Raw genomic sequence first — 18,957 nt, 5'->3', positions numbered from 1 at the left:
ATCTCGTGAATGTACAAAATAATGAATTCATTTTGGTTAAGTTGAGACATTGGTATTAACTTCCATCTTTTCAAACACTTAGGATAAATTGTAGTCTTGAACACACACGCGCACGCAAGTACATACACACAACTTTGTTTTGATTGTTGTAATCAGTTACAAGATTTCCTCCATAGCGGATAACAGATGTTCTAAAAACAATATTAAGCAAAGGGTATGGTAAATATTATGATTTTACACCACATAAAATGGGCGCCATACGCCGATTACTATCATTAATGAACGAAAAATGTTCAATGACGCGGAAAAAAATAAACGAAGAAAAAGTATTCAATGACGCGGAAAGAAACAAACAAAGAATAAAATGTTGAATGACGCGGAAAGAAACAATGTCTGACTGAAGCATGAAGAACTGAATTCCCGTCTTTCTTCAAATGGGTTTCCAATAATCGCTCCTTTCATTTAAACCTGTCAGAGTACTTGTTTCAACAGCCAGTAACAGCTATATAAGAGGGTCCTTTGCAAGCACAGATTGCAACCAAGCATAATAATACCAGACTCGGATCAGAAATTACAACAACACTAAATTTTTATGACGCTTTACAAGACAGAACAAAAATATTTAATTCTAGAAATTAATAATTAAAAGTATGTGAGTCCGTCCTTTCTTTAGCTGCAAGAACTGTTTACTGCTCTTGTAGAAGCTACAAGATTCCTAGAACTGCTGGCTTTATATGTCTGTTATATCTGTGTTTTCCATAAATCCATTCATTTATCATTCGTGCATCTGTGTGTGGCAGTCAACGTTTCAATGATTGTGGTTACGATCTTTGAATGTCCTTGAACAAAAATGTTTTATGAGATCCAAGATAAATATAGGTTAAGAGTTAAATATAGATGTCTACTTTCACTTTCTAAATGGACGTGAAGTTACGATACATTCCATCTTTTTTGCGCAGCCGTATTTAGCGAATGGCCTGTGCTATGTGAATCGTACTGCTTGATATAATGTATGAAAGGGGCTGTTAGCTATACGAATATTCATGCTAACTAGGTGAACGTTTTCAATTTGCTCTCTCTCTCTCTCTCTCTCTCTCTCTCTCTCTCTCTCACAAAGTGCTCATCCTGAATGGTACTGTTTACTGTTTTAAAGGTATGCGTCGATCAGTTTAATTAGCAAGTAATTGGTATGTCTACTAGTATATGAACGTAACAGTAATAAGTATGTGTAATAAATACACGAAAATCCCGCTGAAGAGTTCTGTACTATGGTGTACGGTCGTGTAACTAGTACATACTACATGTTACATTAACAGTAAATTTGCCAGGTAGAGAGGAGATTCTAGTGACAATATTTTCCCTTGCAGCCATTTCGCAGCCATTTTAGTGCAAGATGTTCTTATTGTAACATGTTCACCTGCAGAGAAGAACCACTTTGAATGATTTAATCCCAAGTACAACTTTCCATGAAAGATATGGCCGTAACGAAAGGAGGTATCCCGTATATGGTTAATTTGCGGAATACATAAGCCGTTTCAGACACATAGTGTTACGAATAACATGGCGTTTTCGCCATGTTTTCATTATTTTCCAACTACACTGCCAAGGACAATATTTCTAAAAGGCAATTCTTGTTTAAACGCATTTCATGTCACCTCTTTGGGACATTTTAAAGCTGTCATTTTTGACAATTTTGATTTCAAAGAAGCTAAAAAATGTTTTCACTGATTTTTATTTTATCGGGCCAAATGGTTTATTAACATATCAGAAAGGTACCCTGTCCTGCCCACTGATTTTCTTTTTGTCGCTTCCTAACATATTTTGAAACAGTTTTTGTACTTGATATGCAAATATCCACTTGTCAATCACTATACTTCACAAACAAAATGTGAGAAAATTTCTTTTGTTTCAGTTTTGTACATTTTGTATGCATGAAGCGAGCTGATAAGATTTTATAAGATTTATATTTTGAAAGGTATCACTTAAAATGCGTTTATGAACAAAACACTTGACACTTGAAAAATTAATGTGTACTAGCAACAAATCGGAATTTTTGAAGCTTTGTAAGTTTGTAAAGTTTATCCTACGAATTGCTAGAAATTAGAATGTAATCTTTCCTCCATATTTACAGATTATTATTTCTATTAATATGAATTGTGCATATATCATGTGTTTAATATTAATTGTTTATAACTGATATACTGTACTTTGATGTGTTTATATATGGTAGCCTCGTAATAGATCATATTGTCTATTGTAAATTCCTCATATTTGCATGTATGTACATGTATTGAGAGAATAAACAAGATGTTCTGTTCTGTTCTGTTCTGTTCTGACAACATGTTGAGTCTGTTTTACCGCTTGTTACACAATGAATATCTTTGCAATCAATCCGTCTAAATAGCAACTGTGTTTTTGACGGATAAAGTCTAACATTGTAATTATCTTTATACTTTTGAAATATCCACATCTTTATTCGTACCCAATTTGATAACATAATGTACTAAACGACATTGAGATATAACCAAAGTTTCAAAGCTTATTTCATTCTACATTTTGTTTGTAAATATATACAAAAACATGAGACAAACATATTCATATAACTAATACATTATATACAATCACGCACTCAAATGAGGGCAACAGTAAGAACTACTTTATCAAAATAAGGCTACAGATATATGCCGGGTATATTATGTATTATACAGAATATGATACACTATATAAAACATTTTTTTTTATTCTGCGGCCTTTTTTTACCTTATTCAATAGTCCAATATGACCAAATAATTGAAAACAAGTGTAATACAATAGTAAAAAAATTGCGAGCTGCAGTCGATATGATCTTTAAAAAGTTCGAATGACTATTCTTTTATACACAAATACTTCTTTGACAAAATAAACTTTTGAACAAAAATAAAATTATTTTACATTTATTAAAATAGCCTGAACCAGTTGCTTTAAAAGTAGTTATATATGTTCGAAACATGTGTGAACCTGTTAGGAAAATTTAGGACCAGCTGTTTAAAGGTAGTTACGTGCGTTACTAAATATGTGAACGAGGTGCTTAAAGGTAGTTATGCCTTTTAGGAAAATGTGTGAGCCGAACCAGTTGCTTAAAGGTATGTATGCCTATTAGGATATTTGTGAACCAGTTGCTTTAAATGTAGTTATGCGTGTTAGGGAAATGTGTGAACCAGTTCATTCTTGTTAGGGAAATAATGTGAACCAGGTGCTTTGAAGTTAGCTATGCGTGTCAGGAAATAATAAATGTTTGAACCAGTTGCATTAAAGGTAATTATGCGTGTCAGGAAAATGTGTGAACCAGTTGCATTAAATGTAGTTATGTGTGTAACTAAAATGTGTGAACCAGTTGCTTAAAAGGTCGTTACGCCTATTACATAAATGTATAAACCAGATGCTTAAAAGGTATTTATGCGGTATGCAGCTGCTGATGATATAATGTTTATTTCGTCGCAAACAGGATATAGATTTTGATTTCGTTCGTAGAATCACAGCGTATATTATCTAACTATCAAGTATTACTTGTTACATTCATTCAGGAACGTGAGTGGGTGAACAGACGATATTTTCTCTAAAGGTGTATGTCTTAAGATGCAGTCAAAATAATTAAAAAAAGAACAATAACCTGTGGAAAAAAAATCAAATGTACAAAGAATCGTGGATCACGTTTATTTGTCCATCGATTATTTGAAATAATACGTAAAGTACAGCGTTTTTCCCTACTCTTTTTGACATCTGTTATGTACTGCGAGACTTTAGCAATGGACAGTTTTTTACAGATTTAGCGGGTGCTTTTTATAACCAAGAACGTATTGAATCACCTCAATTTTACCTTTTTTACTGATAAATCATTTTACCTTTAAGATATATTTTTACATAAATCAAGAGGTATAACACTTTACAATCTTTTTTTTTTTCACATATGTTTTAGTAAAAAATAGTTCTCTCAAAATTTGTTCAAATTTTCATACTTGTTTTAAAAGTCGCTCTTTGACATCGGCTTATTGAAATAAACAATCGTTCGAAAAGAGAATAAGATTGATTCTGACATCTTTCGGAGAATTTGAGGACAAAGCGGTGTGCGGGTCGCTTGAAGAAACACGTGCGTGTGAGGGGCATATGGGTAAATAATGACGTCAGTTTTGTCTGAAGGTATATCGTTTGCTTCTCAGACATTTTTTTTTTGAATACTGAAGAAGATCATCATCCCACAGGAGCTTTGACAAATATACTTATGACGATTTTCACATATACTTTTATATTTTTAATGCCAAGTATAAATATTATCCGAAGAACCTGAATGAAATCATTCAAATTTCCCAAGTTTCAGCATGTGTTTTCTTAAGCATAAACATAGTTTATTAATGTTTGTTTATCATCTACAGTGTGACGATAAATCATTATTACTCATTCTTCGTTTATCATCATATATTATATACCCACCTCAAATGCGCTCATTTGATTGGCCGAAAGGGATGCACGCGCGGGTCCGCAAAAAGCGATATTGACCCGCAAAAGTAATAATGACTCTTGTGATATCACTTTTTTTTAAATGTATGAAATATGGGCCAGTCAAATGAGTTCATTTGAGAAAGGCACATAATATAACAATTATAGACTTATATTTCGGTCAATATGTGTTTTACGGACCTGTAAAATGATATTGACCGAGGACGCAGTAAAAACACATATTGACTTCAACATAAGTCAATAACTGTATAATATTCCATTGTGTGTGTCATATGAAAATCATGGGCTCTTCAAATCATGAGAGTATGCTTCATATGATTGATTTAACCCTGCTAAATTTCTAAAATGGATTGGTCCATCATTCAGTTTCGGCCATATCATTTCTTATTCAAAGCGGTATGCTCACTGCAAATTTACTGACTGAATAGCGAACATTGCAGACGCAAAGGCAAAATCACTTGCCACCAGCAGGCTATAGCTTAACCATTTTGTTATACTAAATATGAAAACATATAATTTGAAGGCTAACAATCATATATTGTTCGTTAATTATTTATTTCCTGGAGTTGATTACTGTCACTGTTCAAGGTCAATGGGTCGACCACAAAGGAAACAATACTTACAGATGATGTCTTTGATTATGATTTATCAGGACTCGGCAAAAATAGAAGTGAGAGCTCATGTGTGGGTCAGCAACTATACAAAAGGTCGGTTATCAGTCAACCAGAAAGAAACGGTAGGGACGGTGTTTGGTTCACTTTTTATCATCATATAAGGTATTAAGTAAGAACCAAGGTTATTCGCTTACTTCAGAGGAAGCTGTTTTAGAAAGAAATTTGTGTTTTTGTTAAAAATTGTGTCATAGTTTTCGAAGTTATTTAGACATGTCAGATAGTTTAATTAAAGCATTTATGCCTCAGTCCTTCAAATTACCGAAATAAATTTTGCAAAAGTTTTATATATTGATTAAGTTTACGGATTTTTCTACATTATTGTTACAAATGGACTTAATGGAGTGACAAGAAGGACAGGACAATATCAGCACTAGTACTAGTTTATACAAATAGAATATATTCATAAGCGTATGAATTTCCAACAGATTATTTTTCGCTGACATAAAATCGGTGAAATTTGTATCCTATTAAACTTAAACGGTGACAGCGATATGCAAACAGTTGTTTTTAAGTATTCGACACCGACCTTGGATGCTTGACTGGCTAAATTTAATGTAAAGTTAAAAGTAAAGGCAGTGTATAAAATGCAACTACCGTTAATGTAACCCGTCTCGTTCACTCTGCTTTAAACGGTGTTCCGTTAGGGCCGTTACTCCTATCTAATACTGGCCGCGCGAGAAGCGCAAGCTAACAATTGGGGAGTGCAAGATCCCTGTGACGAAGCGCGAAATCCCGAAATATTTTTTTTTATTTCTTGGCCTCGTTCTCCGCCATTGTGATCTTGCATTTCTCATATTGCCTTCGCATGACTACAATGTGCGAGAAAATGAGCGAAGTGGGAAGCGCATGGTCACGATGTTGAAGCATGAGATTACAAATATTTCGCGATTTAGCGCTTCTCCATCGTGATCTTGCACTTTGCTATCGTGATATCGCATTTCGCAATCACAATCTGCTTCGTGCGAAGGCAAAACTAGAAATTTAATGTAAAGTAAAGGAAGTGTATAATAATGTAACCCGTCTCGTTCACTCTGGTTTATACGGTGTTCTGTTAAGGCCGTTGACTCCTATCTAATACTGGCGCAAGCTCACAATTGGGGAGTGCAAAGTCCCTGTGACGAAGCGCGAAATCCCGAAATATTTTTTTCTCGGCCTCATTCTTCGCCATTGTGATCTTGCATTCGCATGACTACAATGTGCGAGACGATGGGCGAAGCGTCACGATGTGAAGCATGGAATTACAAATATTTCGCGATATAGCGCTTCACCATCGTGATCTTGCATTTTGCTATCTTGATATAGCGTTTCGAATTCATAATCTGCTTCGTGCGAAAGCAAAACCAGAAGTGAGAGATCACGTTGGCGAAGCGCTAAATTTCCGATTCGAGAAGCGCGAGGTCACAGTGTTGAAGCAAGAAATTATGAATATTTCGCGATATAGGCGTCGCCGTAGTGATCTCTTCCACGCTTCGCAAACAAACGAAAGCGATATGCGAAGCGTGTTATAGTGTCGCGAAGCGTGAAATAACGACACGTGGCAGTCGTGACCTTGCCCATGGCGTATCGTTGCAAGTGATGCACCACACACGAGTTGACAGTAATACTTCGTCATCGTGATCTCATGCTTCGTTTTTAAGGTCTATTAGAGAGAAACCAATGGCCCGAAAGGTATACCGTAGCTTTACGCTTTCCGTTTCGATTGTACTTTCGTTTTGAATTCATTCGTATTTACGTACATTTACGTATATGCAACTTATACATCATACTATTATTTTACATTTACGTATATGCAACTTATACATCATACTATTATAGAAGTTCATGCTTGAGTTAGTTTTGTTTAATAAAACCTGAAGATATAAGAGTAATTTAGGTGTTTCCCCTCAATCTATTTTTAGCTAAAATCTTAAAAAAATAAATGTTTCTTAGAACACAATCTACTTCCTTTGTTTAAAAAAAAAAGAATGATATTAATGCGTAAATAATACAACTTTCATGAACGAGTGAAGAAGTTGTTACAATAAATCGGATAAAGTGATTTTATTCATACAATTTGGAATCCCGTTTTCTAATTAATGAGCGGAGTATAGCACAATAAGCTGCATACCGAGAGTGACTAAAATGCGATTGTAAATATAAATATAATACAATGCCTTCATTTTGCAACTATTTTGACACTGTTCATAAATAGGCAAAGGAATTCGTAACACTTATGAAATTACTTTAAATTAGAAAAAAAATCGGCGCACAAAAATATCAAATTATTGAAAATTGACAAGACACGATATTAAGGTAAAGCATGTTTGGAAGTATAGAGTAAACCACTGAGAAGATGGCGTTTTACAGCGAGTCATTTTTACAAATTCTGCAAGACGAATCGCCAGTATCGTTCGATAGTTCAGTGCCTGTATCCCAAAATAGTTCTGTACAATGGGATGATGATGATGATTCATTCGAAGTTAGTGAGGTTATGAACGTGGCGTCCAGCGACACTAATTTAGCAGATGCTTTACGGTCAATTGATGCCGCTCGGGGTTCACTGGAAGCTCAAACCCCGGACCAGCCGTCTGTTTCAGAGCAGACTCGTTCGAGTAGAACAAACAGTCTAAAGGAGGAATTAAAGGCAAAAATTCAAACAAGAAGAAAGTCTGAAGGAGTTGGCGAATTACGCGTTCAATTCGAAGCGCCAAAATCTTACCCGGTAGGTAAATATTTATCGCTCGATTCGTGGAAATATATTTATTGAATTAAAAAAAAATGTTCCACTTTCATGAATATTTTGCATCTTTTTATTTACAGCTAACGCCGGAAGAAAGAGATAAAATACAGAAAAGAAAACATCGTAATAGGGTGTCAGCCAACAGAAGTCGCTTTAAAAGAAAAATGCATGAGGATAATTTACGAAAGGTTTGTTTTAAAAATACAAGTCCGAAATTTGTGTCATATAGATGAACAGTTTTCAAAATAGTGATAAAGAAGTAAATGAAATTGAAATAAATGCATATATATTTTGGTGTTTAACTCTTGATTAATTCATGATTCATACATGATTTATCAGTATAATCATATATTTTTTTCATATATATATACGTGTTTCTCTTTTTTATAATTACATTACATCAGGAAGGTCTAATACGTATTAATCGTTCCAGATTACATGTACGTTTTTTTTTTTGTCTATATGTATGTGTTTCTCTTTTTTATAATTGCATTACATATACGTTATATATGAACATTATTGCTTCTCTCCATAAATTGTTTTTTGTTGTTGTTGTTGTTTTCTTCTCTTCAATGTATGAGGTGTAACCCTTTAAACTTGAGAGAGATTAAAAGTTTCGAATAGTTGGGTATCTATCACCTAATTGAAACATCGTATTATCAAACTGATGTATAACCGTCTGCTTAACTACACACATACACTAGTTTCGATTCGCTGGTAAAGTAGTGCATCTAGGCTGAATGTACTTTTGCAGTGTTATTGCGTTTGTAAACCATAAACTACTTTCGATAAAATTAGAACTTAGGTGAAATAAGTGCTTCATGGAAATCATTTTATAAAGTAGGATCGACACGGGAACAAAAATAAGATATTTTCATCATCGCAAATACGCAGAACTCTATAGATGTTTACCCGTAAAGGTCAGTACATTTAATCATCACTATCAAAAGGTACTTTAGGAAAGAACGAATGATGAAACTTATGAAATTATATCTTACAGGCCCCAGATCATCCCTTCTGTTTGTTGTCAAGGTTGAAATTAATTTGAAAATATTTTCACTAAGTATTTCATATTTGACGTTTGTACAAATTCTAGACCCCTTAACCCTTATTCTGCTGGTAGCAAGTGATTCTGCCTTTGCGACCACTGCAGACCAAGATCAGTCTGCACATCCGTGCACATCCGTGCAGTCTGAACATGGTCTGCACTTTTCGCAATTCAGTCGGAATATTTTTGATAAGCACCCCATTTAAAAGTAAATGGCACTGTCAAAATTGAAAGATGGACAAGTTCATTAAGGAAATTTAGCAAGGTTAAGAATGTAATTACTATTAAAATACAAAGTAAGGGACATTGAGCTCAGTCAGTAGTAAGGGGCATTGAACTCAGTCAGAAGAAAGGAATATTGAACTCAGTCAGTAGTAACGAGCATTGAACTCAGTCTGTAGTAAGGGACATTGAACTCAGTCAGTAGTTAGGGGCATTGAGCTCAGTCAGTAGTAACGGGCATTGAACTCAGTCAGTAGTAAGGGACATTGAGCTCAGTCAGTAGTAAGGGGCATTGAACTCAGTCAGTAGTTAGGGACATTGGCTCAGTTAGTAGTAAGGGGCATTGAGTCGTCGTAGTAGGGGCATGAACTCATCGTGTAAGGGGTTATTGAGACTCAGTCAGTAGTAAGGGACATTCTAGGACCTTAACCCAAATTCTGACTGAGTAGCAAGTGATTCTGGCCTTTGCGACTCAATGAAGCGCCAAATTACAGTCTGAAATCGTGCACATCCGTGAGTCTTGAACATGGTCTGCACTTTTCGCAATTCGTCGGATATTTTTGATAAGCACCCATTAAAAGTAAATGGCACTGTCAAAATTGAAAGATGGACAAGTTCTTAAGGAAATTTGCAAGGTTTAGAAGGTATTACTTTTAAAATACAAGTAGGGACATTGAGCTAGTCAGTATAAGGGACATTGAACTCAGTCAAAAGAAAGGAATATTGAACTCAATGCAGTAGTAACGGGCATTGAATCAGTCTGTAGTAAGGACATTGAATCAGTCAGTAGTATAGGGCATTGACTACATCAGTAGTAACGGTAAAGATTGAACTCAGTCATGTAGTAATTTTGACATTGAGCTCATGTCAGTAGTAAGTGGCATTGAACTCAGTCGTAGTTAGGGACATTAGTCTCAGTCAGTATGTAAGGGGTCATTGAGCTCAGTCATAGTAAGGGGCTTGAACTCAGTCAGTAGTAAGGGTATTGAGCTCAGTCAGTATTAGGGACATTGAATCAGTCAGTAGTAAGGACATTGAGTTCAGTCAGTAGTAAGGGGCTTTGAGCCCAGTCAGTAGTAAGGGACATGAGCTCAGTCAGTATTAAGGTGAATTGAACTCATCAGCAGTAAGGCATTGAACTCAGTCAGTAGTAAGGGGCATTGAACTCGTCAGTAGTAAGTAGGCATGAGCACGTCAGTAGTAAGGAGTTTTTGCTCAGTCAGTAGAAAGGGACATTTAAACTCAGTCAGTTATATAGGGACATGTGTTCATCAGTATTAGGGACATTGACCAGTCATAGTATAGGGAATTTGAACTCGTCAGTGTAAGGGGAATTTGAATCAGTCAGCAGTAACGGGCATTATTGAACGTCGTCAGTATTAAGGACATTGAACTCAGTCAGTAGGTAAAGGCATAGTAATGGGGCATTGAGCTCAGATCAGTAGTAGGGACATTGAACTGCAGTCGACAGTAACGGCATTTGAACTCAGTCAGTAGTTAGGGACATTGAGCCAGTCATGTAAGGGGCATTGAGTGAGTCAAGTAGTTAGGGATTGAACTCAGTCAGTAGTAATGGTATTGAGCTCAGTCAGTAGTAAGGGACATTGAACTCAGTCAGTAGTAAGGGACATTGAGTTCAGTCAGTAGTAAGGGGCATTGAGCCCAGTCAGTAGTAAGGGACATTGAGCTCAGTCAGTAGTAAGGGGAATTGAACTCAGTCAGTAGTAAGGGGCATTGAACTCAGTCAGTAGTAAGAGGCATTGAGCACAGTCAGTAGTAAGGAGTATTGAGCTCAGTCAGTAGTAAGGGACATTAAACTCAGTCAGTAGTAAGGGACATTGAGTTCAGTCAGTAGTAAGGGACATTGAGCTCAGTCAGTAGTAAGGGGAATTGAACTCAGTCAGTAGTAAGGGGAATTGAACTCAGTCAGCAGTAACGGGCATTGAACTCAGTCAGTAGTAAGGGACATTGAACTCAGTCAGTAGTAAGGGGCATTGAGCTCAGTCAGTAGTAAGGGACATTGAACTCAGTCAGCAGTAACGGGCATTGAACTCAGTCAGTAGTAAGGGACATTGAACTCAGTCAGTAGTAACGGGCATAGAGCTCAGTCAGTAGTAAGGGACATTGAGCTCAGTCAGTAGTAAGGGGAATTGAGCTCAGTCAGTAGTAAGGGACATTGAACTCAGTCAGCAGTAACGGGCATTGAACTCAGTCAGTAGTAAGGGACATTGAACTCAGTCAGTAGTAAGGGGCATTGAGCTCAGTCAGTAGTAAGGGACATTGAGCTCAGTCAGTAGTAAGGGGAATTGAACTCAGTCAGCAGTAACGGGCATTGAACTCAGTCAGTAGTAAGGGACATTGAACTCAGTCAGTAGTAACGGGCATTGAGCTCAGTCAGTAGTTAGGGCCATTGAGCTCAGTCAGTAGTAAGGGGCATTGAGCTCAGTCAGTGGTAAGGGGCATTGAGCTCAGTCAGCTGTACGGGCATTGAGCTCAGTCAGTAGTAAGGGGCATTGAACTCAGTCAGTAGAAAGAGCCATTGAGCTCAGTCAGTAGTAAGGGGCATTGAGCTCAGTCAGTAGTAAGGGGCATTGAGCTCAGTCAGTAGTAAGGGACATTGAGCTCAGTCAGCAGTAACTGGCATTGAACAGTAGTAAGGGGCATTGAGCTCAGTCAGTAGTAAGAGGCATTGAGCTCAGTCAGTAGTAAGGGGCATTGAGCTCAGTCAGTAGTAAGGGACATTGAACTCAGTCAATAATAAGGGGCATTGAGCTCAGTCAGTAGTAAGGGGCATTGAACTCAGTCAGTAATAAGGGGCATTGAGCTCAGTCAGTAGCTAGGGGCATTGAACTCAGTCAATAATAAGGGGCATTGAGCTCAGTCAGTAGTAAGGGGCATTGAACTCAGTCAGTAATAAGGGGCATTGAGCTCAGTCAGTAGCTAGGGGCATTGAACTCAGTCAGTAGTAGTAAGGGACATTGAACTCAGTCAGTAGTAAGGGGCATTGAACTCAGTCAGTAGTAAGGGGCATAGAGCACAGTCAGTAGTTAGGGGCATTGAGCTCAGTCAGTAGTAAGGGGCATTGAGCTCAGTCAGTAGTAAGGGGCATTGAGCTCAGTCAGTAGTAATGGGCATTGAGCTCAGTCAGTAGTAAGGGGCATTGAACTCAGTCAGTAGTAATGGACATTGAGCTCAGTCAGTAGTAAGGGGCATTGAACTCAGTCAGTAGTAAGGGGCATTGAACTCAGTCAGTAGTAAGAGGCATTGAGCACAGTCAGTAGTAAGGGGCATTGAACTCAGTCAGTAGTAAGGGGCATTGAACTTAGTCAGTAGTAAGGAGCATTGAGCACAGTGAGCACAGTCAGTAGTAAGGGGCATTGAGCACAGTCAGTAGTAAGGGGCATTGAACTCAGTCAGTAGTAAGGGAGCATTGAACTTAGTCAGTAGTAAGGAGCATTGAGCACAGTGAGCACAGTCAGTAGTAAGGGGCATTGAGCTCAGTCAGTAGTCAGAGGCATTGAGCTCAGTCAGCTGTAAGGGGCATTGAGTTCAGTCAGTAGTAAGGAGCATTGAACTCAGTCAGTAGTAAGGGGCATTGAGCTCAGTCAGCTGTAAGGGGCATTGAGGTCAGTCAGTAGTAAGGGGCATTGAGCTCAGTCAGTAGTAAGGGGCATTGAGCTCAGTCAGTAGTAAGGGGCATTGAATTCAGTCAGTAGTAATGGACATTGAGCTCAGTCAGTAGTAAGGGGCATTGAGCTCAGTCAGTAGTAAGGGACATTGAGCTCAGTCAGTAGTAAGGGGCATTGTGCTCAGTCAGTAGATGAAAGATATAACATACGTTGTACTTACGTGTTACATTTCATCATTATGAGGGTGCAAGGGAGAAAGGATGATGAAAGAGACAATGATGAGGGGACTAACAACATCAACATATAATACAACTTTCAAAACATGTCAAAAAGATAAAAATATGTTCATTGTCTTGGTCGGTTAGTTGCCCTTGTTAAGGAAGCTTTAACTGTGTTTAAGGCACTTACGCTAAATTCAACTTAGACGTACTAATTGCTAAGACGAAATACCGGGACATGTAAACAGGGTTAGTGGGGTACTTTAGTACACAAATCTTCTCATGCGTAAAACAACCACCGTGAAATACAAAGGCCCTGTCATAGTAATTATCTAGATGTCTTATTTCAGTGTCGTAGTTTCTTAAATAAGTTATTGTATTACAGTTTGGACAAAAATGACTGCAGCATTAAAAATAGCTTAAGAAATTTTGAAATATAGATAATACAAGAGTATAGATCCGTAAAGCGGGCCAATCCAGAGGAGGAAGTAAAGTTTAAGATATTTTTGGGTGAGGGTGGGGATATAAAGTGATAGCGGTGGCGGGGGGGGGGGGGGGGTTTGGGGGTGCAGGGTGACGGAATACTAAGGGACAAGAAACTGATAGTGAATGTTGTGGGCGTGGGGAGGGTGGAGGGCGGTAGGGTTAGTAATGTGTTTATCTCCAGCAACCTTTATTCCGTTGTTTAAAGTCAATACCTTAAATAGTTTTGAAGTTGTGCTCTGGACACAAAACATAAAGTACAGATTTGACCTTGCTGTACCCTAGACCTTCGACCCTAACCAGGTGCATGCGCTGGAATACTGAGGCACAATAACATAAAAGTGATTGGTGGGGTGAGGGTGATAGGGTTGGAAGAAATGTGGATTGTTGCACTCCTCATCACCACCCACCTTTGTCCCAATTATAAACTCAATACTTTGAACAGTTTTGAAGTTGTGCTCTAGACACAAATACAAAGAACAGATTTGAATTCAATTTGTAACCATGACCCTTCACCTACGGACCAAGTTCTTGGGCTGTGCACATCGTCTCATAGCCACCTACCTATATCTATATGCCGAGTTTGAAGTCAATATTTTGAATAGTTATCAAGTTATGCTCTGGACACAAAATATGACGGACAGATTTCGCTTTGTTGTGACCTTGACCTTTAACCTACAGCCCTGATTACTGCAAACTGCACATCATCTAATTGCCACCTATCTATATATATATGCCAAGGTTGAAGTCAGTACCTTCAATGGTGTTGTTAAGTTAGGCTCCGGGAACGAAATATGAAGGACTCATTTGACCTTTGACCTGCATTTGTGTCTACCAGCTGGTTAATTTGCTCTGTACATTGTGTCACTGCTACCTACCTATACGCCAAGTTTGAAGTCAATACCTTCTATAGTTATTAATTAATGCTCCGTACACAAAATGTGAGGGTTAAATTTGACAACTGAGTTCCTTTTGTGACATTTACTTTTGACCTACCGACCTGGTTTATACACTCTGCATATCGTCTTTTGTTTTACCTCCCACCAGATTCTAGCCCTTTCATTGGTTGAGTAGTGTCACGTGGTTGCCCTCTATATTTCTATAGGTGGTCAGTGGGTGACACTACATGAGAATTGCAATTCAAAATGGCGAAAATTTGCATTTTCGATATTAAAATGACGATAAAGTAAAAGTAATTACAAGAAATTTTGTAAATTTCATGTAGATTACTGCTGAAGTAATTAAGCGGTCGATTAAACAAATCAATTATTGGGTTTGTTACTGACCCTCTACGGTAATATGTAGGGTCAGTATGCTTTATAGAGAGCTCTCTTTAAAGCATACTGACCCTACATATTTCCGTAGAGGGTCAGTAACAAACCCAATAATTAATAATCCCCACCTACCTATGCAAGTTTGAAGTCAACACCTTGAATAGTTATTGAGTTATGCTCCGGACACTAAATATGACGGGCGGACAGGCGGACAATCTTGCGGTACAGTTATGTTGCTACTCCTTAGGTATCTCTGTTGTTCTTTTTAGCCACGTAAAAAAGCGACTGTTATATATTGTTTTCCGCCAAGAAGCATGTTTATTCTAGAATTAAAAGTTAGATGTTTTGGAATTGACCAGCGTTATGGAAATAAAAAAAAATGCATTGGTAAGCCAAGATTTTCTGTGTTTAGCTTGGTAGTTAGAGCTAATGGTTATAACTAGTAAGGTTGAAAGTTTGTTCAGAGACACAACTATTGGTCCACCGCCATAAGCACTCGACTACAGTCATAGTATTTGTACTCAGAAGTCAACTTACTAGCTGAATCATTTATCAAGAATCGCCTAACAATATCATTGTCCCAGGAAAATACACTTGTAACACAGGAAATACTGAAATAAACATAAAACATAATAATGCTGAAAACATTGGAGGTACTAAAATACACATACTGTAAAAGCAGAAGTGTTCGCGAGGGTTTAATTTTCGCTATTATAGCGAGGCTTTACATCTCGCGAAAATTAATCCTCGCGTAAATATTCAGTATACTTCAAATTCAAGAATGACTCCATTTTTAAAATTTTGCGAATATTAAACCTCGCGAACATACACAAAATTTCAAATATGCGAAATTTTGACCCAGCGAAAATATATGCTTTTACAGTACAACGTAGGAAGTATATCAAATGGTTTCGTAACAGGTGTTATTCCTAGAACAACCATATAAGGAAAATCACTTCATGCACATAAGTTTTTCGCTTACCAACAAAAGTAAACAATTTAACAATCATTCATATCGTGTAGGTACTTCTACTCAGATAAACTTTCCATAAACAGACCGTAATTTATTATGTACTTGCTGATTTTAAACATCATTATTACCACTACAAATTTCAAATTTCAAAGCTATTAAAATTGTTGCAAACCTTTACAGATTCATAAAAAAAAGAAAGTCCGATTTTCCTAGAAAATAATATTTAATTTCTTGGTAGAATTCAAACCATTTTCCCCAGTTGTACAACTTAAAATTACCTGGGTAATGAAAAGTTATTTTTTACATAGTATGTAAAATGTAAGATTTATGATTTAATAAACTTCATTGTTTATTTTCTTGGTCAAGTAACAAGTGCTCAGTAACCATTATATTAAAAAAATATTTACCCCCCATACACAGTCAAAACCTAGGAAAATAAATCTCATAGAATATCATGACTGGTTGATCTTGCCGAGCCGAGGCATTATATTGTTTTACAGTATGTGCTGCCACTGCAAACGCTCCACACTGGCTTATATTAATAATTATCGTTGATGACCCGTAAGCCAGAAAGAAACTTCGAAAATATAAGACATCGTTGAGATAAGAATCAGTAGCCGCGCTTCAAGTTTTAGACGTTTTAAAATACTAAATGTGACCATAAAGAAGTTCAAAACGCCCACTAAAGCCACAAATAAAATCTGCAAAGGCAAACATTATCCCTGCATTTCATATTCTTCTACTTATAAATGTGATTCAGATAATGAACTGTCCTCTCAAGCCTTGACCTTCTTAAAACTTGTGATAAATACACTATATGTGAGAGATTATTTATTGTTGGATGAAAATATACTTTATGATTACATGGCTCCTTTATATAAGTTTATGCTATTGACCGATCTGTGGTTCAACAATAAATGTTGCTAGGCTAAAGTTAAAACCTGAAAATTGATTTCTGATATCATGTAATGAAACACTTAATGAATAGCTCGGACGCCGGGGAATAGATTTGGCTGTTGGTCGACAAGCCATTCAGTAAGTTTTATTAAATGACATCAGAAGCAAATTTTCATATTATTTCTTTCTTTCTGTTTTGACGTTAGCCCAGCAAAATTTAGTGTTGAACTGTCGACCGGTCAATAGCTCAACATATGGACCAGCAATTTATAGCAGAAGTCATGCAGTTAATCATTTTATAACATTGTGTCAATTTTTGCAAATATGAACAAACGGATTTCCTGTTGTTTCGCTTACACCGGTGCTAGGGGGCGTGAGAGGTGTTACACTTTTAAATACAGTTCATGAGCAGACTCAATCAAACTTTGTCTGTTATTATTTTGCTTATTTGTATTGTATTCTTCCAAAGGATCACCTTGCATAAGAAATAAGCGAAATACGTTTCATAAATTTAGATCAATCATATTAACTGCCAATGATATGAATTGTCCTGTGAAATAATTTTCACCACCAGGATAGATTCTAACATATTTTTTGTTATTTTGTAGGAAGTGGAAGACCTTGAGAGAGAAAATGATAAATTGTCTAAAGATGTGAAATTTCTACAAAAGATAAAACATTTACTAAGTTCAAAACTGACAAATCATCGATGCACAAAGCAGGACATGACGTCATCAACTGCAAGACTGCGTACAAGGAGGAATGGCGCGGGTACAAGCACGCAACCAACAGTTACACAACAGAACACAAAACTTGACTTCAACTCTACAACAAGTTGCATTGAATCTTCAACTTCCTGATAAATGTGGAAAAACTGTTGTTTCATGTTCGTTAAAATCTGCATTGTCCCTCTAGAATCTAGTTATCTGTTAATAGCTGCTTACTTTAAACAATTGTATATGTTCATACTTGATCTCTTGTGATGTAACATATTCCGGTGATACCTGTTGAACAACAGTCAAAACTAATTGCCTCATGTTGTGAAAGGATCCAGTGAGTTATTCCTTGATACCGATGATAGAGTTGAGAAACAAAAGAATTTTGCCCGGGAAAACCATTAAATATGTATTTCAGTAAATGACCAGTGAAATATAAAGGCTGTGCCTCGTTGTACAAGGTCTGCTAAGGATAAATACAAAACGTAGGCATAAGGGGGTTTCATGAAAATTATTTTATCTATTTGACTATTGGTAATACCTTATTGGAACGAAATTATGATAGTTCATAAAATTGAATTAAGGACATCTTATTCAGCTGATATTATTAATATGCCATGAACACAATGTGTTTTAAAAGTTAGGAGAGAACTTCGGATAAAACTTATGAGGTTTTGTGAAACGGGTCCCAGATTAATAAACCGCAACCACAAGGCAATGTACGATTTATTGACTTGCTAACTATTCACTTAGCATATTGCAAAGGACTGTTGAGTAGTCACGTCAAACGTCTTTATGATACGCTTACAAATTATTGTCATCATCGGGTAGATCTCCAGCTTGTTCATTATACTGCGGGTTTATTTTTCAAGTTACAAAAATAAAAAAATTACATATCATATAATCGTTAAACAAGTTTTTGAATGTGAACATTATTATTATCCCCGAAGTATATAGGCTATGCTTGGACTAGTAAACGAAATTAATCCTTAGTATGAATGTCTGTCCAGAACTTCCTAAATGTGAATAAATTTATGTACTGGTTGGGAACCTTTTTCCGGACACATTTTCATATTTCGGCTCCATTATTCCCTAAAAACAAATTCAACATAAATGAAGTCCACACTACACAAACTTCAGCTCTTTCCACATCTGATGTTGTAATCAGCATCGCGTTGTGACGTAAAATATGGTTTCTATGGGGCCTCAAATGGGGTCACTAAAATAAGTTATTTTTCCCGTCAGGTAAACCAGTATCCGGACAAATATTTTGACAGTGTTTTGTTGTTAATTTGATATCAAAATAAGTAATTATACTATTTCTACACATTTCTTAATCATTCATCTCTTCAAAATTGCACATGAAACATAACCCGACGTTCAATACCAGCTACGAAAGAAAACCGAGGTTGACTATAAAAAACTCGAATTTCGTCTTATACGAATTCTTGATCATTCCAATAGATATAGAATAAAATTAGTGCAAAAATCGACAACCCTGCATCGTATGTAACTTTTAGCGTGAAATTAAAAGTAGAACATGTTATCAGCGGACAATCATTATGTAGTTTGATTATTTCTTCCCCACTTGATACCTCGGCATGTGTGAA

At 36.7% G+C, this 18,957-nt stretch overlaps 1 protein-coding gene across 1 annotated transcript; it reads left to right on the top strand.

Annotated features, from left to right (window-relative positions):
* The first annotated feature begins 7,120 nt into the window (after nt 1–7,120).
* Nucleotides 7,121–17,604, top strand: LOC123564814 (transcription factor kayak-like). The gene is made up of 3 exons (XM_053537435.1): nt 7,121–7,869; nt 7,968–8,075; nt 17,240–17,604. Exons 1-3 carry the CDS (start codon nt 7,501–7,503, stop codon nt 17,489–17,491), a joined length of 729 nt encoding a protein of 242 aa, XP_053393410.1. The 5' UTR covers nt 7,121–7,500; the 3' UTR covers nt 17,492–17,604.
* The last annotated feature ends 1,353 nt before the right edge of the window (nt 17,605–18,957 follow it).

Source organism: Mercenaria mercenaria, chromosome 2 (assembly GCF_021730395.1).
Source record: "Mercenaria mercenaria strain notata chromosome 2, MADL_Memer_1, whole genome shotgun sequence".
NCBI lineage: Eukaryota > Metazoa > Mollusca > Bivalvia > Venerida > Veneridae > Mercenaria > Mercenaria mercenaria.
The sequence above is the reverse complement of the archived record's forward strand: the minus strand, read 5'-3'. Positions and strand labels throughout refer to the sequence as shown.

What these genes read in the sequence shown, in the direction of transcription:
- LOC123564814 (XM_053537435.1), top strand. Translation starts at nt 7,501, where the DNA reads ATGGCGTTTTACAGCGAGTCATTTTTACAAATTCTGCAAGACGAATCG. An exon ending in AAGCGCCAAAATCTTACCCG is followed by an intron (nt 7,870 to 7,967) that starts GTAGGTAAATAT and finishes TTTTATTTACAG; the next exon opens with CTAACGCCGGAAGAAAGAGA. An exon ending in ATGAGGATAATTTACGAAAG is followed by an intron (nt 8,076 to 17,239) that starts GTTTGTTTTAAA and finishes GTTATTTTGTAG; the next exon opens with GAAGTGGAAGACCTTGAGAG.